Genomic DNA, 24,118 nt, shown 5'->3' with positions numbered 1-24,118 from the left:
AAAAAAACTTATTATGTCAGAAAAAGATAAAAACACAGACCCACCCCTTCACCCCTTACCTGGAGGCCACTTAACTTTTCGAGTGGACTCTCCACCCGGGGCAGGGTGAGGAGCGGCAGTCCCACAGTCGGCTCTGGGTGCTGTGGAGGTGGAGGTGTGCACACAGACGTCTTGCGCGGCCGGAAATTGTTGATCACACAGGACACCTGATGGAAAGCAGATGAAGAAAAGTGAAAAAAGGGGGGGGATCACAAATAGTCTTGTTTACATGTAACATTGTTTTTGTTCATAATTTTAATTGGCTCCAATGCTAAGAATTGATAGAAAAAAATCAAGTGAGTCATCTTTAGTTTTTTTTTTAACCCTGGTGCTATCCTAGGCACTTTACCATTGGGAGTTGGGTCATCTAGACCCACTAGACAGTGCTCTGAACCTTTTTTCTTCGATGATTTGTAATCCTCACTGGTGTCCATGGATTACATGAAATCTTTTCACCTTTATCCACATTTGTCATGGTAGGGAGAACACATCAATGTAAGGCTGGGGTCATCTAAGATAGCACAAGGGTTAATCCTTCATACTACTGAATGAGGGGGGACACGTGGCAGAACATGTGGGTGTGGAATCTGGATTTGGTGAGGCTGTGAGTTTGTACACTGCAAAAACCACAAACTATTTCTGTCTAGTTTCTAGTTTAAAATTTATTTTTTATACCTGATATAAGACAAAACTACCTTACTATTAACTTTTCTGTCTGACACGAGATTGCTTGTTTAAAACCCTCCGGTCGTGTTCGCATTCAGCCCCCTACTTTAGTGTTCCCGGTCAAAATTGACCGGTCTGTTTTAACTGGTCTTAAATTAGCACACAAAAAAAATTTCACCACCAATTTTTTTATTAAACATTCTTTAGTTGAGAACAACATTTAAAAGTAGTGTCTAACGACAATTTGTAGATGTAAACATTAAATAACATCAGTGAAAATACAATTGGGCACTGAAAATGAACTACAAAATGAACATATAATACAAAAAATAAATGGAAAACCAAACACCAAACTCAACAGGGTGTGTGTGGGTATGTGTGTGTGTGTTTGTGTGTGTATTCATGCACATGAGTGGCATGTGACACTCAGGTCAGAGTGGGCCTTGCAAACATAAGCATTACATTTGCAGCATGTCAGGCTCGTTTTGATGTCTCTAGGGGCACAGAGGCCACAACGCTTCCTTTTCTGGCAACACTCCAGCTAAAATCAACAGACCTATGTAGGCTTGGAGGTCTACCAGGTCGATTTCTCTCCAGGTGTCCCCAAACACACGCTTCCCCTCCAGATTTGTCATCTCAAGTATAATTCCCTCAATGGACTCTGGTAAATAGAGTTGGAAGCTGGACTTGATGTCATCCACACGAGATGCTGCATAACGCGTTGGTCCTGGTGTCATCTTTATGATGTTTTCCACTCTCGCTCTACCTCCTCGGTCCTGGGGGGATGATGACCAGAGCAAGTGTCCACTTTTGGACTGAAATGTTTCCTCAGGTGCCTGTTCTTCAGGTGCCTTTCCCTCTCCATCTGTTGACTGGTCAGTCTCCTCAGAGTCTGGTTCAAAATCTGTGATGTCTTCCAATTCCGAGACATCCTCCTCTATCTCTGGTTCAATTTCAGTGCCCTCTTCATCATGCCCAAGAACCTGGACCAGAACCTCTTCCACAGAAAAACGCTTCAGTCGTCTACTCATTGTGCTCAGAGTAAAAGGAATGCAAGGCAAACATCGAGCTATATATAGTATGGGGTTGTGTAAAAATGATACATTGATTAGTCTGGAAGGTGTGGTTCACGTGTGATAGGTACAGAAGCGTGGGAAAGAAATGGGTTCAAAAGACACCTGTCTAGTCTGTGTAAACATATGATACATTGTATCATTAGGGAGTTGGTTCACGTGAGAGGATCGGCACATAAGCAGAAAGACATGTGTACCCACAAAAGAAATCGTGTGTGTGTGTGTGTGTGTGTGTGTGTGGGGGTGGGTGGGTGTGCGTGTGTGTGTGTGTGAGAGTGTGTGTGTGTGTGTGTGTGTGTGAGAGAGTGTGTGAGTGAGCTGGGGCAGTGTGTATGGGGATGTTTTCTGTATGTTGAATGAATTTACTCTGGATACCCATTCATTTCCTATGACGGTCACTTTTGACCGGGAACACCACAGGTGTAACAAAGTTGATTAAAACACTCAAAATTGAATGAAATAGGTGATCATCACTTTTATATGTTCAAGTACACAGTGTGAAGGATATCATAAGGTCTTGAGGTAATCAGATGTAAAACATAATATTTATGAGTATTATAAGTTGTAAAACGGTCAGATTTGACCCGAACACGACAGGAGGGTTTTAAAGACAATAAATCTTGGGGTGTATTCAGCCTGGAGAAATTCCTTGTTCAACTGTAGGTACCAAAACTGTTCGGCCTGCAATGAGTGTTCGGGGTCCTATTTAAAGTGTTAAAATATAATATTTCTAATTATCAGAGCATTATGCCTAAGTATGAGAGCTAATTTTAGGATTGATTTTGATCTAAAAAGAGCAGGACACCACAATTTTTGTAACAAAAAAAAACTAAACAAATTCTACTATTACATTGATACTTTTACCTATAAAAAGGGAAAAAACCTCTTGTATTTTTTATTTTTTAACTTGTGTTGAGAAATATATACATTTGTCCAGTTTATAAGGTGGAGAAAAACCAATCTATCAGACAGTGTATTATATATTAACACCATGGATGAGTCAGCTTTACCGTCTAGCTGCAGATCCAACAACTCTTCACAGCTAATCCTCAAAGTTCATTCTCCTAGAGAAGCTTTTGTAAAGAGCTGCAGCATCCCAGATCACAAATGTACTTCAAATTTGGTTAAATAATTGAATTAGGCTCCTCACACTGAGGGACAATCTAGCAGTCTCTGCGACATGGATTTATACTGTGTGTGAGAAATGGATTTACCTTTGTGTGTGGGTAGGGTGGGGGGTTAAAAGCTGCATACATGCCAAGATAATCCAAATGTGAATGAATGACTTTGAGTGGGTAAAGTGTCGAATCACGGCAATGGCTCATTTTTCACCTGCTGCTTTTGCAATCGTCCAGAGGAAACAGCTGAGATTAGCAAACACATCGCTGCAACTATTTATCATCTCTGGATTGAGCCCCCCACCCATCCCACGGCTAACATCCCCCCTGTACTTTGCTGCATGATGCCTGCAGAGTCAGAAAGTAAATTGCTCAATTTGGAAGCATTAACTTAGCTGTAGGATCTGCTGTGCTCTTTCATGATTTATTTGATCTTTACTTAGACTTTGCACCTCTTTAAGGCCTAAAATTGTTTCTAATTCTTTTTTGGACTTTAACTACAACATAAAGTAGAATTCTGGGAGTGTAGTGTTTTGCTAAAGCATGCCAAAAAACGTTAGAAATGCCCGATCGTTAACTTACAGAAATGTTTCTTTTTTAAACCCAGCCAGCAGCCGTAAGTCTCATTAAAATGTTTTTTTTTTTTTTTTGTGCATTTCTTAGTAACATCACAAATGATCTAGCAGTTGTTGTTTTTTTATCTTTCAGGGGAAAAATGCACAGAAGCGACAGGGTAAGTGATTAAAGACTCAACAGTGAAGCATAAAAACATTTGTTGTGCTTGCTAATCTGTGCTGTAGTTGGTTGTTTACCCCCTACATCAGTGCAGAATTCATTGTAATTTAAAGTGAAAGTTTCAAAAAGGATTCCAGCTTTGACATTTTTGGTTTAAAACAAGCATAAAAAGAGTTATGGCACATAATTGTGATACCCGTTAGAATAAATCATATTTTAGTGACAGTTGTGACAACGTTTTGACAATTTTCTTTTAGTTTGTTGCCTTTGTTGTAATGATTTGAGTTGTTTGTTTATATATGTTTGTTCTCTAATTTGTAGGACTTTAACTGTATGATTTACAAGACATTTCTATCTTTTGTTGTATATTTTCTTTATTGTTGTTTAAAATTGGCTTCCTTCCTGGGCGTGGCCAGCCAATTAACTAGAGCCCATAAAACATAAGGAACTCAGTGTAAAAAGGAGGGAGCATGAGTGAGCTGTGCAGCCAAGGTGTAACAGAGAATAAAAACCTGTTCCTGAACTAACAAAGTCAACTGCTTCCTATGTAAACCAGGCCACTCTTGTCACATCACATTGTGACCTGTTAAATAAAATATTTGTAAAAAAAAAAGAAAAAAAAAGGTTGGGGTTGTACTAAAAAGATGGATATCAACCATTGCCACAATAACAGTTTTAAAGATAAATTACTAGAGCAAACTGTACGGTAGTAAAAAAACAGTCGAAAAAGCCCCGGACTACTAAGGGTTAAACTGAGTGAGATATGAATGATGGGATACGCTTTCTATTGGCTGCAAACTTGAATCAGTATGTACAGTAAGCCCTTTTATTTGAAAGATTTTATAAGAACATGTGATAGCAATAAAAAACAGACTAGTCAGAAGATTTTAGGAAGTGGAAAAAAACATTGTCAAAAATATTTGTGAGAACATTTTCTTCTGATAATCCTAACAGACATCTCTTTTAATAAGTCCCACTATCTGTCACACACCTAGGTGTGCGAAATCTTTGTTCTCCACATTTGACTCATCCCCTGGGGGAGCGGTGAGCGGCAGACACAGCCGCACTCGGGAACCATTTGGTGGATTAACCCCCCCAATGCTGTGTGTCAAGCAGGGAGGCATTGGGTCTGGGTATGGCTCGGCCTGGGTTTGAACCCACGACCTTACAGGGTGGACACCCTAACCACAAGGCCACTGAGCTGGCTTATTAGTTTTCTTCATATTTTTGTTCTGTCCCTGCAGCCACATTAAGAAAAAAACTCTATATTACCACTGCTATCAGACTGCAAAATTCCTTTGTGTAACAAAGTCATCAAAATGTTCTGTTTATTTACTTATTTACTGATTTGTTTGTTTTGTTATTTGGTGAGTTGTGGCTTGCATTTTATTTTCTGTTAGATCAATAAAGTTCAATTTTTTGAAGTAAAATCTGCAAACAGATGAGTCCCTCATTAGTGAATCCTTTCTGCTTTCATCATATTGCTCAAAGGCACAAGTCTTTGCGGACTGGAACCCCCTCCCCCTGCTGTTTTAGCTGAAGACACCAGTGTGAGGCGAACTTTTTTTTACACACATTTGCCCGTCCTGTTTCAGTCCTCTCCCACCTGCCCTTACTCTCACCAGAAATGCAGCGATGGCCCCACCCGTCACAAATCCAGCCAGGATGTCATTCCAGTGGTTTCTGTGCTCGGTCACCCTAACCACCCCCACAAGCACTGCCAGAGACAGAAGCACCAGGCACAAGGTGGGCTTCATCAGACGGGTCCCTTTGGTCTGAAACACCAGAGTCACGTACATCTGGAAGACAAAAAAAAACCCACAAAATGAGCCCAGTTTAAAACAAAAGGAAAACAAAATCCTATTATGATGATGAGCCAGGAGTGTGTCCAATTATCCAGCTGAGATAATGCAAACCATGCCACAGTTTGATTGGTTTAATGGTTTAAGTAGCCTCATCAAACCACCAGAGGCCGCCCTCTGCTGCAGAATCACAGCGGCTGAGGGGGGATTGAACAAAGAAGAAAGCACGTAATGACAGCTGGGATGGGTTCCAGCCCACTTCCCCAGTGACCCTGAACAGATTGAAGCACATTCAGAAAAATGGATGAAAAGACCATAATTGTCTTAATGTTTTCAAAAATTACAGGAACAAGGTGCTCTGATTCAACACAATAAAAAAGGCTTCAGCTGCATGACAATCATGTGCTTGTGTGTATCTGTAGACATGTGTTGATGTGTGCGTTTTAACCTAAAATGATTTCACTTACACATGCACGCGTGCTTCTAGTGTGACACCAACACTGAAATTCTCCCAGATAGTTAGTCTCATGACTCAGTGATGATGAATATTGCGAGTTTCTCAGCAGATTTGTATGTAGGAAAATGTAAAATTCTGCGAGAAATTTCAATTAGTTGGAACAATTAAACAAAAGAAAATGGAGTAATAATTCAGTTCAGCAGATACTACCAGGACTAGTACTTTCACTGGCAAAACTGATCAAAATGGGGGATGGAGCACAAAAATTTTATTCAAAAACTGTCTAATTTTTCATGTCAAATATGACATCACTGCTTTTCTGAACCAAAACATAATAAATGTGAATATTTTTAAGACTAGTTTTGAATCCAATGTTTTCTGATGATAAAAACTATGACAATTTATAAAAAATCTACTTAAAATTGTTTTAATGAAAAATCCTTTAAACACAATGCATTATGGTCTATATTTTTTAATATAGTGAGCATCAAAAAAGGCACTGGATTTTAAAAATTGTAGATTTGGAGATCCCAACAGAAATGGCAGATGCCGTATAGTGGACTGAATAGCGAAAAGCGAAGAAGTGAAGTGGTTTTAGGATTACTGGAATTGTTAATTTCTATCTGTAAAAATTATATGAGTTTGCTTCTTCCTACTCCCTTTTAAGCAGTTACTCAAACTCTATTAAGTAGTCAAACTGTATTTGGTAATCATTTTATTTTAATGGATTTAATGTCTTTTCATGATTAGAGGTAATTTTAATTTCAAGAAAATAGCACAATGCTCTCTTATTTATTTTGCAATCAATTTAGGAATTTATATTTTAAATAGGTTTGATAAATCTATGGATTTTTTGTCTGTTTGCTTTGTTTTTACTGCATGTACAAAATAAATCAAGAAAGTAAAAAAAAACAACTATACAATCACTTTAAAAATGTCTGCTAAATGCTGCGTTATGCAGTAATATTTTGTGTTAGGTCAAACATACTTTATCTTTCTTAATAATTTCTTGAACACAATTGGGTCAAAAAAGTGTAAAGAAGAAAATGTCCACTATTTCCTTCTTGCTGGGCAGTTTACTTTTAACACCAATGTTTTCGTGTTTAAATGCTTCTGATGATTAACATTCCTTATAGATGACAAGGTCACACGTTGCTTCGGGTGAACCAAAGGTGAGAGAAATATATATAAAAGAGAATTTTATTTCATCCAAGCAGAAGGAGTCCTCCAAAGAGAAAATAAAGCAGAAAGCTCATCTGCAGCTTCTGTCCGGTCGACACTGTTCATCAGAATTTTCTTTCTGTCATCATGAACTTGAGACTGAGAGGTGGGAACATGATGTGAAGTGTCCCTTCCTGTGCTCTCTCTACTCCGATCTGTCTCATTCCGTTGACAAGCCAGAGGATGATTGTGTCACGGTCAGACTTTTCTCATTCGCTGCACTTATTGTGTTTCTCAAAAAAACCATCACAAGGTCTGTTGTTTTCATGTTTACAACGCTCTGTGTTCATACTTCTCCCTTCTTACTTTCTCAGCCTCAGAATGTCTTCTTCCCGCCTCTTGAAATAGCCTAAATCCAGAACATAACAATAGATACCTTTTTCTGTAGCCTGAAACATGGGAAGCTTTTTTTTTTTTCAGTAAAGCTTCCTCCACCTTCTGTGCAAGAAAAAAAATCTCCATTTTTGAAGTTTCGAGGATAAACCTTAAAACTCTTTACTTTCTCATTGTTCTGATAAACTGGGCTTTAACTTTTTAGTTCTCCTACAATGTTTAACCAAGATGAGGAATGTGGGCTCAAAACATAAAAAACTACAGCAAATTTGCTTTTTTTGGTCTTGATTTAATCTAAAATGTTATCAATAGTCAGAAAAAAACCTTGCAGTTTGTTCTGGAAGCATGTGGTGCTTCCAGCACTACAGATTGTACTGCTGTGCTTCTATTTATCTAATATGGCGGAACATGTAGCAGGAAAATAGGCTCCATATTAATGATAATAATAAAAAAGCATTTAAGAGGCAGATATTGAAGTTTTTAACCTGCTAAAAGGAAAGGAAGTTTCTCATTCAGTTATTTACTCAGGAATGTGGACTTTATAATTTTACAATACATTATTATTTTATATATAATATAAATATTCATTGTTTTTCCAGTCTTTTTCAGTGTTTTTTCCAGATTCTTTTGGACATTTGATGGATTCATGGTTTCACACGACATTCTTCACTTACACAAAAAACTGAATGAAAGAAAAAGGGCTAATAATAATAGTAGTAATAATAATAAAACAATTGACAAAAATGTTTAAGAAGAAACATTTTTATTGTGAGCATAGTAGCCTTTTGTTTGATTTCAGGTATTTTTCATTGGTTTTTGTCATGTTCTATGTCTTCCCCTGTCAGTACCACCAGGTTCACATGGCCAATCATCCACAACTGTTTTCACGTCAGTGAAATACTCAATGTATTAAGTCCCTGGTTATCCCTTCAGTCTTGTTTGGGCATCTGTTATGTCATGTTTTTTTGTTTTACTTGTGCTTTGAGTTTATGTATTGTTGTTTCTCCTTTGTTTTTGGCACCTTCACCACTGTCTGCTGACATGTATGATCATGATTTATAGTCTAAAACTTTAGAATTAGGCTGGAAATTAGAATGAAATACATAAATGTCAAACAGGACAAAAAGAAAAGGACGGACAATGCTCCGGAGTCCTGAAGTTCAAGTTTCTACATTGTTAGGTTTGCATGTGAAAAAGCAGAAAGTTCTAAGAGTGCTGTAAAAGTCTAAAATAAAGATGCAGCAAATGAAATGAGAATGTGGGTTTGGATGCAGAATCATTCCCCTTATGACTGTCAACTGTCAATAATGTTCAACTTTTCTCCAAAAACCAAGAAAATTGTTTAAATATAAAAGCAATTTTACAAATTAATTGTTAAAATTACATATCGGAGGGAAAAACGCTGTTGCATGCTACTACAGTTTTCAGAAGAACCAAAACAGTAGACCATCAGTCCAGTTCTGAGGTCTTTACAGTGTGCTAGTAGATGGACTTTAAAGTTCTGTTGCTAGTTGATAAAGCTCTGTAAGTTTTGGGACCAAAATACACGATTGACTTCCTGACCCAGTATGTACCAGCCAGACCTCGCTGGTCATCTGGTTCTGGTCTTTTGTCTGTTCTTAGAGTCAAAACCAAGCTTGGAGAAGCATCATTCAGCTTCTATGCTCCACAGATCTGGAACAGACTTTCCAGAAAACCTTAGATCAACTGAAACACTCAGTTTATTGAAAACCCAGGTAAAAGACCCATATATTCTCAGCTGCATTTGAAAAGTTTGTATTCAAAAGTTTGCATCCACACTGTTATACAAATGAACTTGCCTTGCCTTGGCTGGACTATGCGAGTAGTTATCTACACGAACACTGTCTTTGTGTCCGATCAGAGCAACACTTCACCGAGACAGTCCCAAAAGGATTCTTACCACTGTGTAGATGGCTGAATAGAAGCTGAGTGCAGCGTCTTTAGAGGGGAAGGATTTGCGGGCGGACAACACCAGAAAGGGGTTTCCTGTACAGGCACGGTGTTCTGTGATGTACTGCAGAGGAGACTGACAGCCCAGGGCTGTGTAATTGGGTTTGCAGGCGGAAAGGAAGTGAGGCGTCTGGTTTCCTGTCACCACCTGGCCAGCATTGGCGAAGATGGTGGTAGTGAAGAGACCAAAGGAGTAGACACCTGAATAATATTAAAAAAAAACAGGGATAAAGATAAGTGAATCTGTCATTTGTTGAAGAGTCAGAAAGATACATTTTTTGAACGAAACTATTCATTCAGAATATCACGTTCACTCTGCTGAGCAAAGATATTTGAATAGGATCGAAGTGTTTCAACAGAGCCAGACAGTAAATGTTTTTTTTATGACATTCGAACACCAAGCATGGTTGCCTTTATTCCACACAACAATATTTTCGGTGCTGGTACACTCGTAGGTCCACCATCCACCAATGAAAGAAAACAGAAGGGTTTGCTTTTTAACACTAATATAGGACTGTTGTGTAAGCAATGCAAATATTTTTATGGTACGTTTTGTAGGGCACAGTGCAGTTTGCAGATTTTGCTTAAGTGTGGCTGTTGACAAGTCATCTTGAGCTCACTTTAGACGTGGATGTCACATAGGACATATCATGGGTTGTATAGGAACTCTGTGCTTATAGCACAATCAGATGTCATAAATAATGCTAACCACACCAGAGTCAACCCAAATGCTCACATCTCTCAATGACAGAACATGGACAACCTTTGTGGTGCCAAAGTATGGAATCTATTCTGCTACAATCACACGGGGCATGAGTCGCGCGTTCAAGAACGCGCTTAACGCAGGTTCTCGAACTGGACTTTCGCTACGAGATACTCATGCATGTATCTTGGTGCTAAATATTGAAGCAGTGCATACAATTACAAATCTTGCTCCCTGCTTGTTCTTTCACAGCTCTATTCCGAAATATGACTTGGTGTCATAGAGTTTCGGCCGCGCACAAACCACAATTATTCATTTCTCCTCCATGATCAATTTTCAAACTGTTTACAATTCTGTGGATATAAAAAGGATGCAAGTCCAAGATCGGTCAAAGTTCAACTGGTTTAACTTTTAACGCGCGTTCAGTGACTGCATGTTTTGAACGTGGAGCCTTAAAGGGACTTAAAAACTTGGATGCATTAAATGCGAATCTCATCATTTCTTATTTTGAAGTGCTCTACAAAAATATCATAATCACATCCCCATGTCTGGGTTTATGAGATCATTCAGTGACTCCCAGTACAGTGAGCTTCAGCATCTAGTGCAGGGGCTGTGTCTGAATGACAACCGCTTTCAGCGAACACTTCCATCTTTTAGTGACCTAGTCTGAAGACTTTTTTTTATTATTGTCTTGATACAAAAAGAAAAACATCATAAAAATGTTTAGAAGGAAAATGAGCACATTCTCCTCCTTGTCAGTTTTGGACTATACCCACCAATTGCATCATCAAAACGTCATGGTCTAAAGCTGAATTCCTGATTGGTTAACATGAATTGTTCACCAAAGTTCAAATTTTTGAACTCGTGCATCAGAATTTTTCACGACGCCAGAAACACGCTGGCACCGGACGCTTACATTGCGCTGTAGGACCTCTGATTGCGTCTGTACAGTGACTTAACATTAAAACTTGTCGCCCCTGACGTGTGAATCGCTTTTGCCGTGAGTGCAGGATAAACATATCTCAGACCGGAAGGCATTGCCACTTAGACAGTGCTGGTCAGATGTGAAAAACGTTGGTGGTCGAACCCTTTTAGCATGTCATGGAGTGTGAGGGCGCTTCTCAGGAGCTCAGATTAGATTCTAAACATTGATAAAATAAGGAAAAACACGTTTTCTTTTTAGTCCTGAATGTAAACCAGTAAAAAGTTCATAAAAATGCCAGGCTGGGAAGAAAGAGGCACTCACACCCGATCACTGATTGTTGAAAGTAGGCAACCAAGGAGGTAATAGTCAAGCCTTGGTAAGGTTTGATGCAACCATACCTTGTAGCCTACTGTAAACTCCAACCTCCATGACTGAGAAATGCTGCTTTTGTTCTGAACAGAGGGTTACTGAAAGCAGAGGAAGCTTCCATTTGAAGGATTTCACTGACCTAGAAAACGTACAATCCTTCGAAGGAGAGGATTGAAGTAACAGCAGTCTGCGGTCACGATGGTCTTCTCCTGCGCTCCCTCCGTCTTCACAAAGAAACTGGTCACTTCCCCTATGAGAATCTAGGACACAAAGGGCAACCATTTTTAAAACAGAGACAAAATTGCAAGCAAAAGTCAGAGGCTTCACTGAATATTTTGCCAGTTAAAAATGGTACACAGCAAAATTATTCATGAGCGTTCCTCCCTCGTGCGTGCACTGATTAAAATTCCCCCCATAATTTGGCTTTTACGAAATGCAAACACAAGCACCTTCAGTAATCAGTGGGGATTTGTTTCCATGTCTCTCACAATCTTCATCTCTTTTTGAAATTTTTGTCAGACTGTTCTTCAGGTTGACAGTTGAGCTCAAAGTTTGCAGCTCAACATTTTACCTATATCCCAAGAATGTGTATAGTTGCAGCTCAGCTTCATCACTCTCGAAAGCCCACATATTTTTACTACTACAGCCTTAATACATTTTTAATTTAAGGAGCTCCCAGCCAATGTGCCTGGCAGCCTTTTCAAAGCCACTTTAAGAGGTTTAAAGTCCAGTCGGCCCTGATCTCCTCTGACGGGGGAATTAATTGATTAAACGTCGTTCTACACATTCCCAGACACTATTAGAAATTTGTCTGATCTAACGGAGCACTGCTAACAGTAGCATGCAAAGATGTAGGTTACATGCACATACAATATGCATGGCACAGATCAAGCAGCGTAGGACGATGCTAATGCACCAAAGCTCCTAGCCCTCAGACTGACAGATGAAGGCTTCTCTGGCACTGATGGGCGCTGATGCTACAAACTAAGAAGCCTCGATTGAAGGTTCATAGAGAGCTGTGGGCATGTGTGTCAGAGCAAATGATGTCTTTGGTGAGGATGGCATGACTTCAGTGCTGCAACGCTGAGGTCTGGGTGTGACACTGAGAGGTGGATTTCATTACCAGAGAAGCGCTTTCTTCCAGAATAACAATGGTTTGTGATTTTTAAAAAGGAGCGCTGTTGTTGCAGATTGCTGTGGGCAAAACTCTTCAAAGGAGGAGCATATTTTTCTCTTAATTCACTAATTCATTTTAGTAGCATTCCTGGTGATTTTAGCCCCGCCTCCCCTTCCCCTCCCTGTTGCTGAAAGCTAGGAGTGGGGCGTTTGTGGCCAACTGAGAGTGCTTTCTACATCAAAAATAAAGTATTTTTCAAACAGCATTATTCATCTGCTCTTGATTTACAATGATTTGAATAAAAAAATACCCACTCAAATACTTAATTTTCTTTATACATATCCTCTATCATCAGAAAAATGCCACAAGAACATGTTAAATACACCAAAAAACACAATTTTGACCAGATTGGGTCTTTTCATGCTTCCATTGGTGGGGGACTAATACTGATTCTGTTCCACGAGCAGGACCTGGAGAACTGCATAAGCGTGCCAAAAATAAGTTCTATGTTATTTTGTAACAAGTTCAAGATAAGAATGTGTGCAGAGGGAAATTTAACACATTAAAGCTGCTAACGCTCAGCAAACGTTTCTGAGAATTAGATGAAGGATAACGGGGGAAATTTTCATCGGCTCAGTGGAAAGACCGATAAGGCTCAGGCAGAAACTCTTATCTCAGAACCCCTTCAGTTTTACTCTCATTTTTCCTTATTTGTCATTTCAGTGAATTTAGTGCAAATATGTAAACTGTCATCCTTGAAGCTGGGGTTTTAATAGAATGTTGAAACCATTAAACAAAAAGTTATTTCCAAAGTTTTGGATATGGCATTAGAATGTCTTTAGCTGGAGTCTTTGGTGAAAATAACTCCAGACTTTATCCAAATGAAGGCTGGAAATATGTCTTTGGGAATGATTAGAATGAGCTTTGAGGTTTGCTGCATGCAGTCCTTGATTGGAACCTTTTGGAAATGTGAACCCACAGTGAGTGGCAGACCAACATAACCCACTCTGTTCAGAAAAGACCCGGCATATAATCACGACAAGCTCAAACATTCCTTTGGCACTGCAAAGCTCTAAATTATGCAGTCATTTTACTGTGATTCATGTCTTGCCGAGGTTTTTTTTTTTATTTTACAAAACAAGGGTCACAGTAAGTTTAAGTCAGAAAACAAACCTAAAGATGAAGATTAAGGTTTCTGTTCCACAACTAATTTTATGGAGAGAATATAAAGGCAGTTAAAAGTCAGTTTTCTTTTCTATTTCTCCTAAAAAAAAGAAAAAAAGGCACAAAAACTTGTAGACGTGTAAGCACGTGCATTCAAAACTTCAAAAAGGGAAGCAATAAGCAATACCTGGGAAATAAAGTAAAAGAGGTTGATTGATTTGAAATAGGCAAAGACAATTGCTATATCTCTGCTGACCCAGCCACAGAATCTGAGCATCTGACTTCTGCCTACCAATTGCACTATTTGCACTAGGAATGGTTTAACAACCACTTTTTCATTCAGCTTTTTGTTGTCATTAGTGAATTTCTTTTTGCTATTTTTACTATTTATTAGTATTTTTATGCTGTGTTTTTTTATTTTATTTTTTTTGCATGTTTGCACCGGAGTCTGAAAGAAATTTAATCTGTTGTATGTTCAAATATATTGCACATTTGACAATAATTAGAATTTTCTTAAAATTTGAAAAAAACTGTGATGAAACAAAAAAAAAGCTAAAAAAAAATGATAAAGATTAAACAAATCCTATAATTTTCCTCAATTCAGTCACCTGTCACCAACAAAGTGACTTAAAATGAAGGAATCTTTGCAGTTTCTTGCACCTAACAGAAGTGTACCGACTCTGCATAAACTGAACTCTTGATGCATGATAGCAGCTTCTTTGTTCCCGTTTCGCGCAAGGTAATTATCTAAATTTCTAACTTCTCTTCCCAATTAGACTATACGTCAACCCAACAACTCTACCATGGAGCCATTTTAAATTGGTCAGTCCATTGTGAACCGCAATTTGAGAAAGTTTCCCCAAATGCTAGAGTTTGAAAGAGGAAAACATCCCTGCAGGGGAGCGGGATGTGTGATCAGCATGACGGCTGAGGCAACAGATGTAATCTGTCATCGGATAGTGTGAAACATGATCACATGCATACACACAAACCCCAACTTCACAATTACATATTTGCTTGGGGGTAACGAATATTCTTTCTATTTTTGAGGCTTTAATTTCAAAAGTTAGGTGCCAGTTATTTTCAAACTCTCATAGTTAATTGTCATGTTGATGTTTTGCTTTTGTTCAGCTCTCTTTGGGTTACATTACTGGTATTAAACAATGCTAATCTAAAAAAAAAAAAATAATGTGCCTCGTTGTGATCTTTTCTTAATGTTGTCATTTTGATATGTAATGATCATTTAATTCCCTGATCCCTTATTGGAAAGTGCAGAGAAACTAGTTTATAAATCAGGAGTTTGTAACCTGAGGCTCTGGACTCAAATGTGGCTCCTTCATCCCTCTGTTGTTGCTATTTGGCTTCGAAGAAAATGCTAGCAATTTTGGTCAATAATGGTTTGTAGTTTTTGTTTCTTTTAGCTATGTTTTAATTTTTATCATTAATATTTAGATTTCACATAACTTATTACCTATTAGAATAAGCTTAAAGCATATTTAGATTTTTTTTAAATTTGGATCCTACACCAATGTCCTCATGTTTGTATTTGATAGCAAAAAGTAAAAAAAAAAAAAAAGGATGATGGTGTAACGAAATGATAAAAAATTTCATGTTTTTCTTGGCTTTCTTGCATTTTTTTAATATAAGTAAATCAGCTCCAGCAGAAACACAGATATGGTGGATTTGTAGTGGGCAAATGCCCAATTTAGATCCTTATACATTGTTTAAATAATTTCACTGAAGGTTTGTGTAAGCTTAAATGTTGCCATGTAAAATTACATTTTATGCTTATTGAAAACTTGCTTCCTTTTTTTTTTTTTCCCTGGTTATGCTTTTATTTCTTTGGTCTTTTGGTTGCTTGTATTTTTTTTTTTTTTAGTTGGTTAGATTCTGTTTGCTCATTTCAGTCACACTTACAGCAGCTGTGGGCTTGTAATGATCGCAGCTGTTTCTGTATCAGTTCATTAAATTAAGAGCAGGGTTTTAATTGTCTCCTGGTTCAGATCATCTTTTTTCTTTCCTTCTTTTTATTCTCCTTCCTGTTCATCTTACACAACTTTTTGTTTTATCATATTTAAGGTTTTTCCTGTCAAGTTTCAGCCAATATAATGAATTATTTTACTATTCTTGGGTTTTTGTCATCATTTAGGTCCCCACATTAATTTTATAACAGTTACTGATTTTCTCCAATCTCATGCTTTAAAAACGTATTCAAAGAGATTTTTCTTAAGCAGCATTTTTTAACCAAAAAATGTTGTTCACATTTCTTAAAATTCCTGTTAAGTCCAGGATTTATTTTGTTTTATTGAATGGCTTATTTTTCTCTAATATTAAACAGTCAGTAGACCATTTTATAGAATTAGTCTTTTACTCTATAAAATTACCGATATGTCTTTTGATGTTTGCAGTAGAATATTGCTAACATCCCTTAAAATCTATGGTGAAGGCATTTCTGTTCAGGTGTCTGGGGTAAATTTAAAGTACGGCTTCCCAAGGACAGTTTCAGTTAGAGAAAATAAATAATTCTTTTAAAAGATATTTCATTTCATGCAATGTTAATGCTCACAAACTTTTCCTTTTAGAAGATTATGCTGCATTTTTGCTTCAAACTCTACAGATTTAGGGAAACTAAATCTGTCTAAAATCCATATAAAGACGTTATGAATTATGAAACCCAAAATATGGATTGAAAATCTGTTAAATAAAACATGCCCTAAATGAAAAAAAAAAAAAAAGATATCTGGGGATTGCATCCATATAGTGGAGTTTTGGACGCCAGAGACTTACTGATTTAAATGTGTTATAAGTAGCAGCGATAGGTAACAAATAAAAACATTTGTGTTTTGATAAATTTAAGGACTGCAATGACCACATTGCAGTCTCATATGTTTAAAAAATGTACAATTAAAAAATAATATTATTTTTACATTGTAAACCTAAAAGGAATTTAAGAAAATGTTTAAAAAAAATTTTTTTTTTTTTTAAAGACCCTTAAAAATATATTTATTGGACTCAGCTACACTCTCAAGTCTGAAAATACCCTTCTTCTGGGAGCAGAAGGATATTTAGAAAATAAAAAAAAGAAGATAAAACGATTTAATGCTCCTGGAGTGACACATTTTCTAATCATCATCATCCCACTCAGTGATCTGCTGCTGAATCTATTTGTAACCTGACTGAAAAAATCTCTGCCAAACATTTGAAGCATAATTTGTGTTCTTATATGACACGGCTCATGCACCGTTTCAGAACTGCAACTGAAGTGTGTGAGGCTAAAAACCTTGCTGTTCACTACAATTGACCACCAACCCTGACAAGTTCTGCCATTTAGGGACAGACTATTTACTATCTTTGACGACATGTTGACTCCTCCATCTCAATAAAGAGACGCAATCTTAAGGAAATGGAAAAAATGTATCATAACCAGATAAATTCAATGCAAAAAAAGGGCAGACAGCTGTATATTTGTTCATAGATTTGTTCATAAATGCAATGGCAATCCAACCCTAACATTAATTAAAATGTAGTTACTGCTGTTTTAGATTACAAGACAAGACACACACACACACACACAAACAAAAATGAGCAAAATAAAAAAGAAAGGAAAATGATTTACATGTACCTTCAAACAAAAACCAGAGAATCAAATATCTTTTATGGAAGTGATATGTATCAGGAGCAAAAATATTTATGGAGTACAAGCTAAATTTAACCCTGATTTGAATGAAATGCAGAGATTGAGCTTTTAAAAGTGAAAATAGAGTTGATGTATGAGAGGTCCTGTGATAGATAACACAAACCTTACTAAAGTCAGACTTTTTCCACCAATTAAAGCAAAACACAAGTGTTGATCAAAAGAGCAAAAATCTTAAATATATACGTTTTTGTTGAAAAGCTCAAGTCTAGACTTTTTATGTCACCGTGGTCGGTAAAAACAATTCCATTCCAGACTACATTAACAAAAAGAGCTGTGGCAGTTCAGGAAGTCACCAGTTGCCAATTTACACTTAAAGTCCCACTCCAATCATCTTTGGATCTTTTGTAAAAGCGTTCCTGGTGGGTTTTTATCTATGATGATGCAGTTTTTAGCCAAAATTTAACAAACCTGTGTCATTTCCTGGGACATAGTTTCTGCAGGGCGGCAGTAATTCATCATAAAATTCACCTCTGACTTATGGCCGGTTCTGTTTCCCATCTTTTACCCATCACCCGACTGTTTGGATGTCAAAAACACATACAACACAGTTTTCCCATTGTAATGGGTCTTCTAATAAATTTACTAGAGGCAGATTTTTTTGCCTTTTTTGCCAAAATTGATGTCAGTTACAAATGCAGAGATAGATTCTTATGAACCACATTATTTTATACTTTACTCAAATCTTTTGCACAACTGGGAACGGGCCATTTGATTGACAGATGCTCTTCTGGTTTACATTAGTCAGCAAAAATCTTTTATTTAAATTTTTATTTTTGGGTTTTGTTTAGTTTATTTTTCCCCAATGTGTCACAAACAACAAATCACTTCACAATATTAATTACTAAATAGTCTGTCAATCTTGAGTACACAACTCGCTCAAACACTTCAGATAGAGTTGGCAGTATTGATATAGGTCTGTAGTTTTGAATCTAATTTTTGTCCCCAGAATTATATATGGGTATTATTTGAGCTTCCTTGGTTATTTTAAACAAATCTAAATGACAGTATATCCAGCTAAGATGACAACAACTATCAAAAAAGGATAAAAACCTATGTCTCATCTGCTTCATGGAAAGGGATCATCTAACCATTACTGGCATCCATGTCTTTAATAGTCAGTCCTACTTTCTCTGCAGTTGGTGCTTAAAAACGTTCTAGTTAAAACTGTGTTATAAAAAACATGAAACTAATAAAAACATTTTAAGCTTAATATTTTTGCTGTGCTCCTTGTGTTCCCATCAGTGCCCTCTTTCGACCTAATACAGCAAACAAATATGGATGTCCCACAATACCATAGCAATATTAAAGTTACACATAATAGTGTAAGTGTCTCTTTGTGAGTATGTGTGTGCATGCACTGCACTGGAGAAGGAGTTAGGGAGCAAGAAAGCAACTTGTGCAGCCATGTGAGTCCAGCCTTTGATCTCTGACAGGAGTACATGTACAGTAAAAGGGCGTTCAGGGAATCCGTTGACTCTTTCATGATGCTATGACAGCTCTCCTCATAGGCTGAGAGTTTACCCTTGAGCTGTACTTCATATCTCACGTGTGGGAAGGCAGCGTGAAGCTTTGCTTTACAAGATCTCAGTGCGACAACCTCGAAAGATTCTCACACACATAAAGGTGAAATCAGAAGACAACCATTGTGACCACCATAACGTTCCCAAGATGCGGTAGGCTAGGGTTGTAGCGATTCATTTTAGGATTTCATTTTTGTTTGCTTGATTAATTAAAGTTAATGTTGATTTTAAACGATCCAATTCACTGACCTAATACTGATCCAGGACATTTTAAGCCAGATATTCAACCAGTGTGACTCAGAGATAAATACCTGGGTACTGAACAGACTCCTTGCATTTCTTGCAAGATAATCAAGTGTTAATTAAATATGTGTACAAAGAAACAAGTAAACAAGAGTTGATTGCAAATCCATTCACATTTTAGTTTCATAAAGTTCAGCCCACTTGTTACGGCTGTGGCCATATTTGGTTTTGTTTTGTTCTGTTTATTTTGTGTTTTGGATTTGTATCAGAGTGGGACTTTGTGTTTTTGTGGATCTTTGTGTGTGTGTGCATGTCTATGTCTGATTATTTGCAAGTGTGGTGCATGAAGGCATGGCTCCCAAACTGATGGAGGCCAGCCTGCGAAAAGGGAGCTTGGCTGCAACCAGTCTCCACTGCAGCTTAGCCCTCTTCTCCACTTGTCTTAGTTTGTGTTGCATGATGTAGTTTTGTAATTTTGTGGTTTTGTGTTCAGGCCCACTCTGTAGTTTTGTTTGGTCTAATTTTGTTCAAGTGAAGCTGTGGGGGTGAACTGCCATTTTCTTTAGTACGTGTTTTCTCATGTTTATGTCAGTCCAGGGAGGTTAGAGTTTGTCCTTGGGAAATGGGAATTTCCATTACAGTCCCTCTGTACAGTAAATTGCATGACGTCTGTTGACACTGGAAGCTAAGCACTCTACTTTAAACACACACACGCTTACAGACAGCATCCTCATGCTGGAGGTGGTAACCATGACGATATAACTGCTTCAGCATCTCCCACACTCTCTCCATCCTTCTCCTTTCCTCTGTCTCCCACTGCCTTTATTCCATTTTTTTAGGGCAGTTTTTCTCAGCTCGTGGTGAAAGAGAAACTAGGTTATCAGAAATATTTTTTTTCTCAACTGCTTCAAATCTCTATCTGAAGTCCTTTTCTCACAGTTCAGTTTCTGTTATTTCAGTCAGGTTTTGTTGAGCTGTGACCTCAATATAGTTGTCTTAATTTCTTTCCATGTCTCTATCCTTATCCTACTTATGCGGTATTTGTCAGAATCTCCCCCTCTTTAAATGTCATTGCTTTCCATCCTTTTCCTCTTAGGAAGAGTCAGTGCGGGAGGAGACCTCTCTACCACAGCTCGAGAGCTTTGCAGGATTTAGGTTCTCATCTACAAGTAAGAACATGTCTCAAAGCCTATCACAGTGGGAACAGATAGATGGTCAGGCAAATCAACATGAGGCTACATGCCCTGCTGTCTCCAACTCTCAGACCTCAACCCAGTGTTATTGGCATTGACAGGCTAAAGCTGTGATTATCCTCTATTATCCCTGCCTCTCTTGTCACCGCTCCGTCTCATGAGCATTATGCCCATTAACTCACTGATCTGCCCGGATGCCTTTCTATCAACCTTTTGGTGCTTTTCTGAATGAAGACAGTGGAGAAATAGAGAGATGGATGAGCCAACAGACAGGTTGGTTCTGAGGCAGCTGGGGAGAAAACATCTCTATTTCAGACAGATTTTTTTAATTTAGGGTCGGTTCATGGCACACCAGTTGGGTAGTGCCGACACGGCTACGGGGGATTGACTGCTCGCCTTGTCCTTGGCTCCACTCAAACTACCATCAGTGCTCAGGCATGACTAACACATATGTAGATACACTAGGGGTGGTCTTTACCCCTATTTCCCACAAGACCTGTCATGGGTTCTATCTTTTGCAATAGATCTATCCTAATCTCAGAACCTGGAGCCAGTGCCATGACACCTCTGCTAGGCGATCCAGCAGCCAGCTCGTAGAGCCGTACTCTGGGGCCAGATGGACCCTGGCATGACTTGACTTTTTGATTTAGATCCTAAAATCCCTTTTCAATGACAAAACCGTTAGGTAGAATAAGTGATTCAGAATGAATGATTCGCTTAAATAACAACATAAAGGCCCTGTGACAGAGGCCCTGCGTTTGACCAACAGTAGCTGGGACAGGCTCTGGTGGGTGGGTGGATGGATGGATGGAGAGTTGGACAACAAAAGAAACTAATAATAATCCTTGAAAGAGGTAAACTTTTCTTTGGAGTGCAGCCCCTTTCCTCTATATAGAGGACAGCAAGTACGATCCCAACCATAAGCTACTCATCTGATCATCATCATGATTATGCTGTTTTAGCCAAAATTCAAAGACCTGTGTCATTTTCTAGGACATAGTTTCTGCAGAGTGGCAGTAGTTCATGACAAATTCCCCTCTGAGTTATGGACAGATCCGTTGGTGCACAGCAACCCCGCTCCCATCCTCAGTTATGTGAACTCGGGGCAGGGAGCCTGTGGCCCGTCCGGTGTAGTTTCTCCGTCACAAAAGTGCTCTTTTTCGAATGATATTTTTTCATCTACACCTGATTCACAATGATTTGAATAAAGAAACATTATTAAATGCAATTTTCATCTTGATTTTCTTTAGAAACTTTCTTTGAATTTGCATTTAATTCAAAGAAATGTTATACATAGATTCACATTGTCTACCCTCAAATGAAATGTAGGTAAGCTATGGACCTTAAATAACTTAATAAGATATGTCTCAATAAGATATGTTTCTTCTGGAATTTACTTGGATTATAAATAAACAAAGAAGTATGAAGAGTTGAAAAACATCACAGAAAAAGGTGAATTAAGTTCATTTGATCCAGCAAGTGAGAAAAATAAAGATTTAACTAAAGGAGTCCAAACCTACGCAAACAGTTATAAAGATTTGCAAAATGATTAATGGGGAAAGTCAGACAACAACACAAGAAAGTCTGTGAAAACAAAGACTTGAACTAGAAAGATGAAAGGATCTTCTCACAATTTAGGAGCCATTTAACAGGGCTCATTTCACAAACCCAAACAAAATGATATGGTTAAAAATTCAAAAAGGAAAATGTGATAAGTTAATGATTTAATATTGAGTTTATAACTATTTAAGGAGCAGAATCCCCATCTGGCTTCCTCCTCTGTCCTGCTTCCCTCTAACAGAACATCTATGGAGAAATGTCATCCCTTTACAGTCCATTATTTGCCAGAAAAAAATGATGAGGTTTCTGCCTGACAATCTTTTCTGCAGCTCCCTTTTGTCCTCTGTATCTGTAATTATTCATTTTACAAAGCTCAACTCTGTGCAAACTTTTGATCAATTTGCATATAGAGATTTTCTGGTGGGTGCATTATTCTTTTGCTGTCCGTGCATACAATCTTCAGGCAGTTGTGACGAGACACAAATTATAACTGCAATCAGCTGAAAATGTCAGAAGAATAAGACGTATAAAATGAGTGAGTTTAAACCCGTTATGATGTATAAAGAAACTCTTTGGCATGTACGCAAGATGCATTTCTGTCTTTTGTAATGCTCGTCAGAGATGACGCCCCTGATTACAATCACAAAAGAAGGTAAATTTAGAGTAGAGAAAAGCGTTAAATGAAAACAGGAAAAGCCTGGATTTTCTTAAAAAACATAATTTGTTCAAATCAGCATAACAATGAGCTGTCAGGGAGTACGATGGCAGCCTTTTATGCACAAGAGCTGCCGCTGCAGGGATCACCTGCCACCCACAAACCTGTATCTGTCTGTACCTGTGCTGAGGTTCAATCTAAAGCTGTTTTCTCCAGCTTCATGAGGATATTACAGAGAGAAAAAGGTGCAGCTCGATTCAGATTAGAACAATTTTTGTGCAGAAATGTTTTTTTTTTCCATGTCTAACCAGGACAATAAACCTCTATAGGTTTTATACAGGTAAAAGTTTCTTTCACATTGCAGTTGTGAGAGTGGACCACAACACCATGCAGTCACAACAGCTGATTGTTATAATTTTGTCAGTTTTTCAACATTTTTTGCGCTTTTTTTGTTTTTGTAATATCCCTTCCTGGATATAACTTTTGTCTGAGAGGGACCTGGCCACAGACAAGATGGCGCGGAATTTATAGCCTAACCCTTATTCTAACTCTAACCCAAAAGTGTTCAGAATTGTAGTAAAATTTTGTTGATGCTTAAAATGGGGGAGGGGGGGTAAACTAGGGTCTCCACTTAAAATAATATTTTTTCGAGCGATACGGGGGACTTCCACTTCCAGTCGAGGACTTCCAGTTCTGGATGTTGATGTCTACAGCCAGGTCTTCTTGCTTTTTCTCTCTCTTATTAGCATTCAGGATTTGTTTTAACCTGTACTGGCTTTTATTTGGCCAGTGCCTGTTCTGAGCTCTAACCACTACCCTTCTCCTCCTTTCTCATGGTGTGATTTCTGAAAATATGATTGATTGCTCTAATGCACGAGATGGAGATGTCCCTCATCCCTACTCTGTTACATACAGCTGCATTATGCATGGATGCAGAGCTTCAACAGATAATGCCAAACAACAACAAAAAAGCAGGGTTTTGTCAGTCTCACTCTCCTAATGCTTTTACCTTTCTGTCTTTCTGTCATTTCGGGTTCTTTTTCCTCCATCTTTCTCTCTTTTTGTCATATCCTGAGGATTCAGAACTCCTTGGTCCTCTTGAAAAGTGCCTTGATTTTTCTTCTCACTCACGGAAGGTGCTGTGTTAGAGCAAAGCCCAAAAGGATGGCAGCATTTAGAATACTAAAGATGTCAAAAATAAACCGTAACTTTAAATACTTTAAGCCTAACATCCTTTCCCCTGTGGCCACAAATGTATGTTTATCTGTAAAGTGTTAGTTACCATCAGCTGTTAGGACTCACACTGGGTCACAGGTTCCTTGAACCCACAATTACCATTTGATGCTCTGATTGGTTGCAGCTAAACTGCATTGCCAGACAGGAGGGGCTGTGGTGTGCACAGTGTCTACATTGCCTGCCCTCAAACACACTTGGATAAAGGATTAGCAAATGGGTCAAACAGCACTTTGCTCTTCTTTTTGAGCTTGGAGGATGATAATTGGGGTGAGAGTTGAAAAAGTCACCTGCAAAGCATCCGGTGCACGCATTTTTCACAGA

General features: G+C 38.1%; 1 protein-coding gene across 3 annotated transcripts in view; it reads right to left on the bottom strand.

Annotated features, from left to right (window-relative positions):
* The window catches only part of LOC101159072 (phospholipid phosphatase-related protein type 5), a 52,470-nt gene that overhangs the window by 2,745 nt on the left and 25,607 nt on the right, over positions 1 to 24,118 (bottom strand). For 2 of the 3 annotated variants that reach the window (XM_011474118.3, XM_020701843.2), the window contains 4 exons: positions 11,552 to 11,672; positions 9,366 to 9,616; positions 5,254 to 5,430; positions 60 to 206 (listed from right to left, as the gene is read on the bottom strand). In XM_011474118.3, the coding sequence (XP_011472420.1) occupies positions 60 to 206; positions 5,254 to 5,430; positions 9,366 to 9,616; positions 11,552 to 11,672 (696 nt within the window). The remainder of the gene's footprint in view (positions 1 to 59; positions 207 to 5,253; positions 5,431 to 9,365; positions 9,617 to 11,551; positions 11,673 to 24,118) is intronic. The other variant, XM_004065798.4, reaches the window with a different exon arrangement.

Source organism: Oryzias latipes, chromosome 1 (genome assembly GCF_002234675.1).
Source record: "Oryzias latipes chromosome 1, ASM223467v1".
NCBI lineage: Eukaryota > Metazoa > Chordata > Actinopteri > Beloniformes > Adrianichthyidae > Oryzias > Oryzias latipes.
This window is presented reverse-complemented; position numbering and strand designations above follow the sequence as displayed.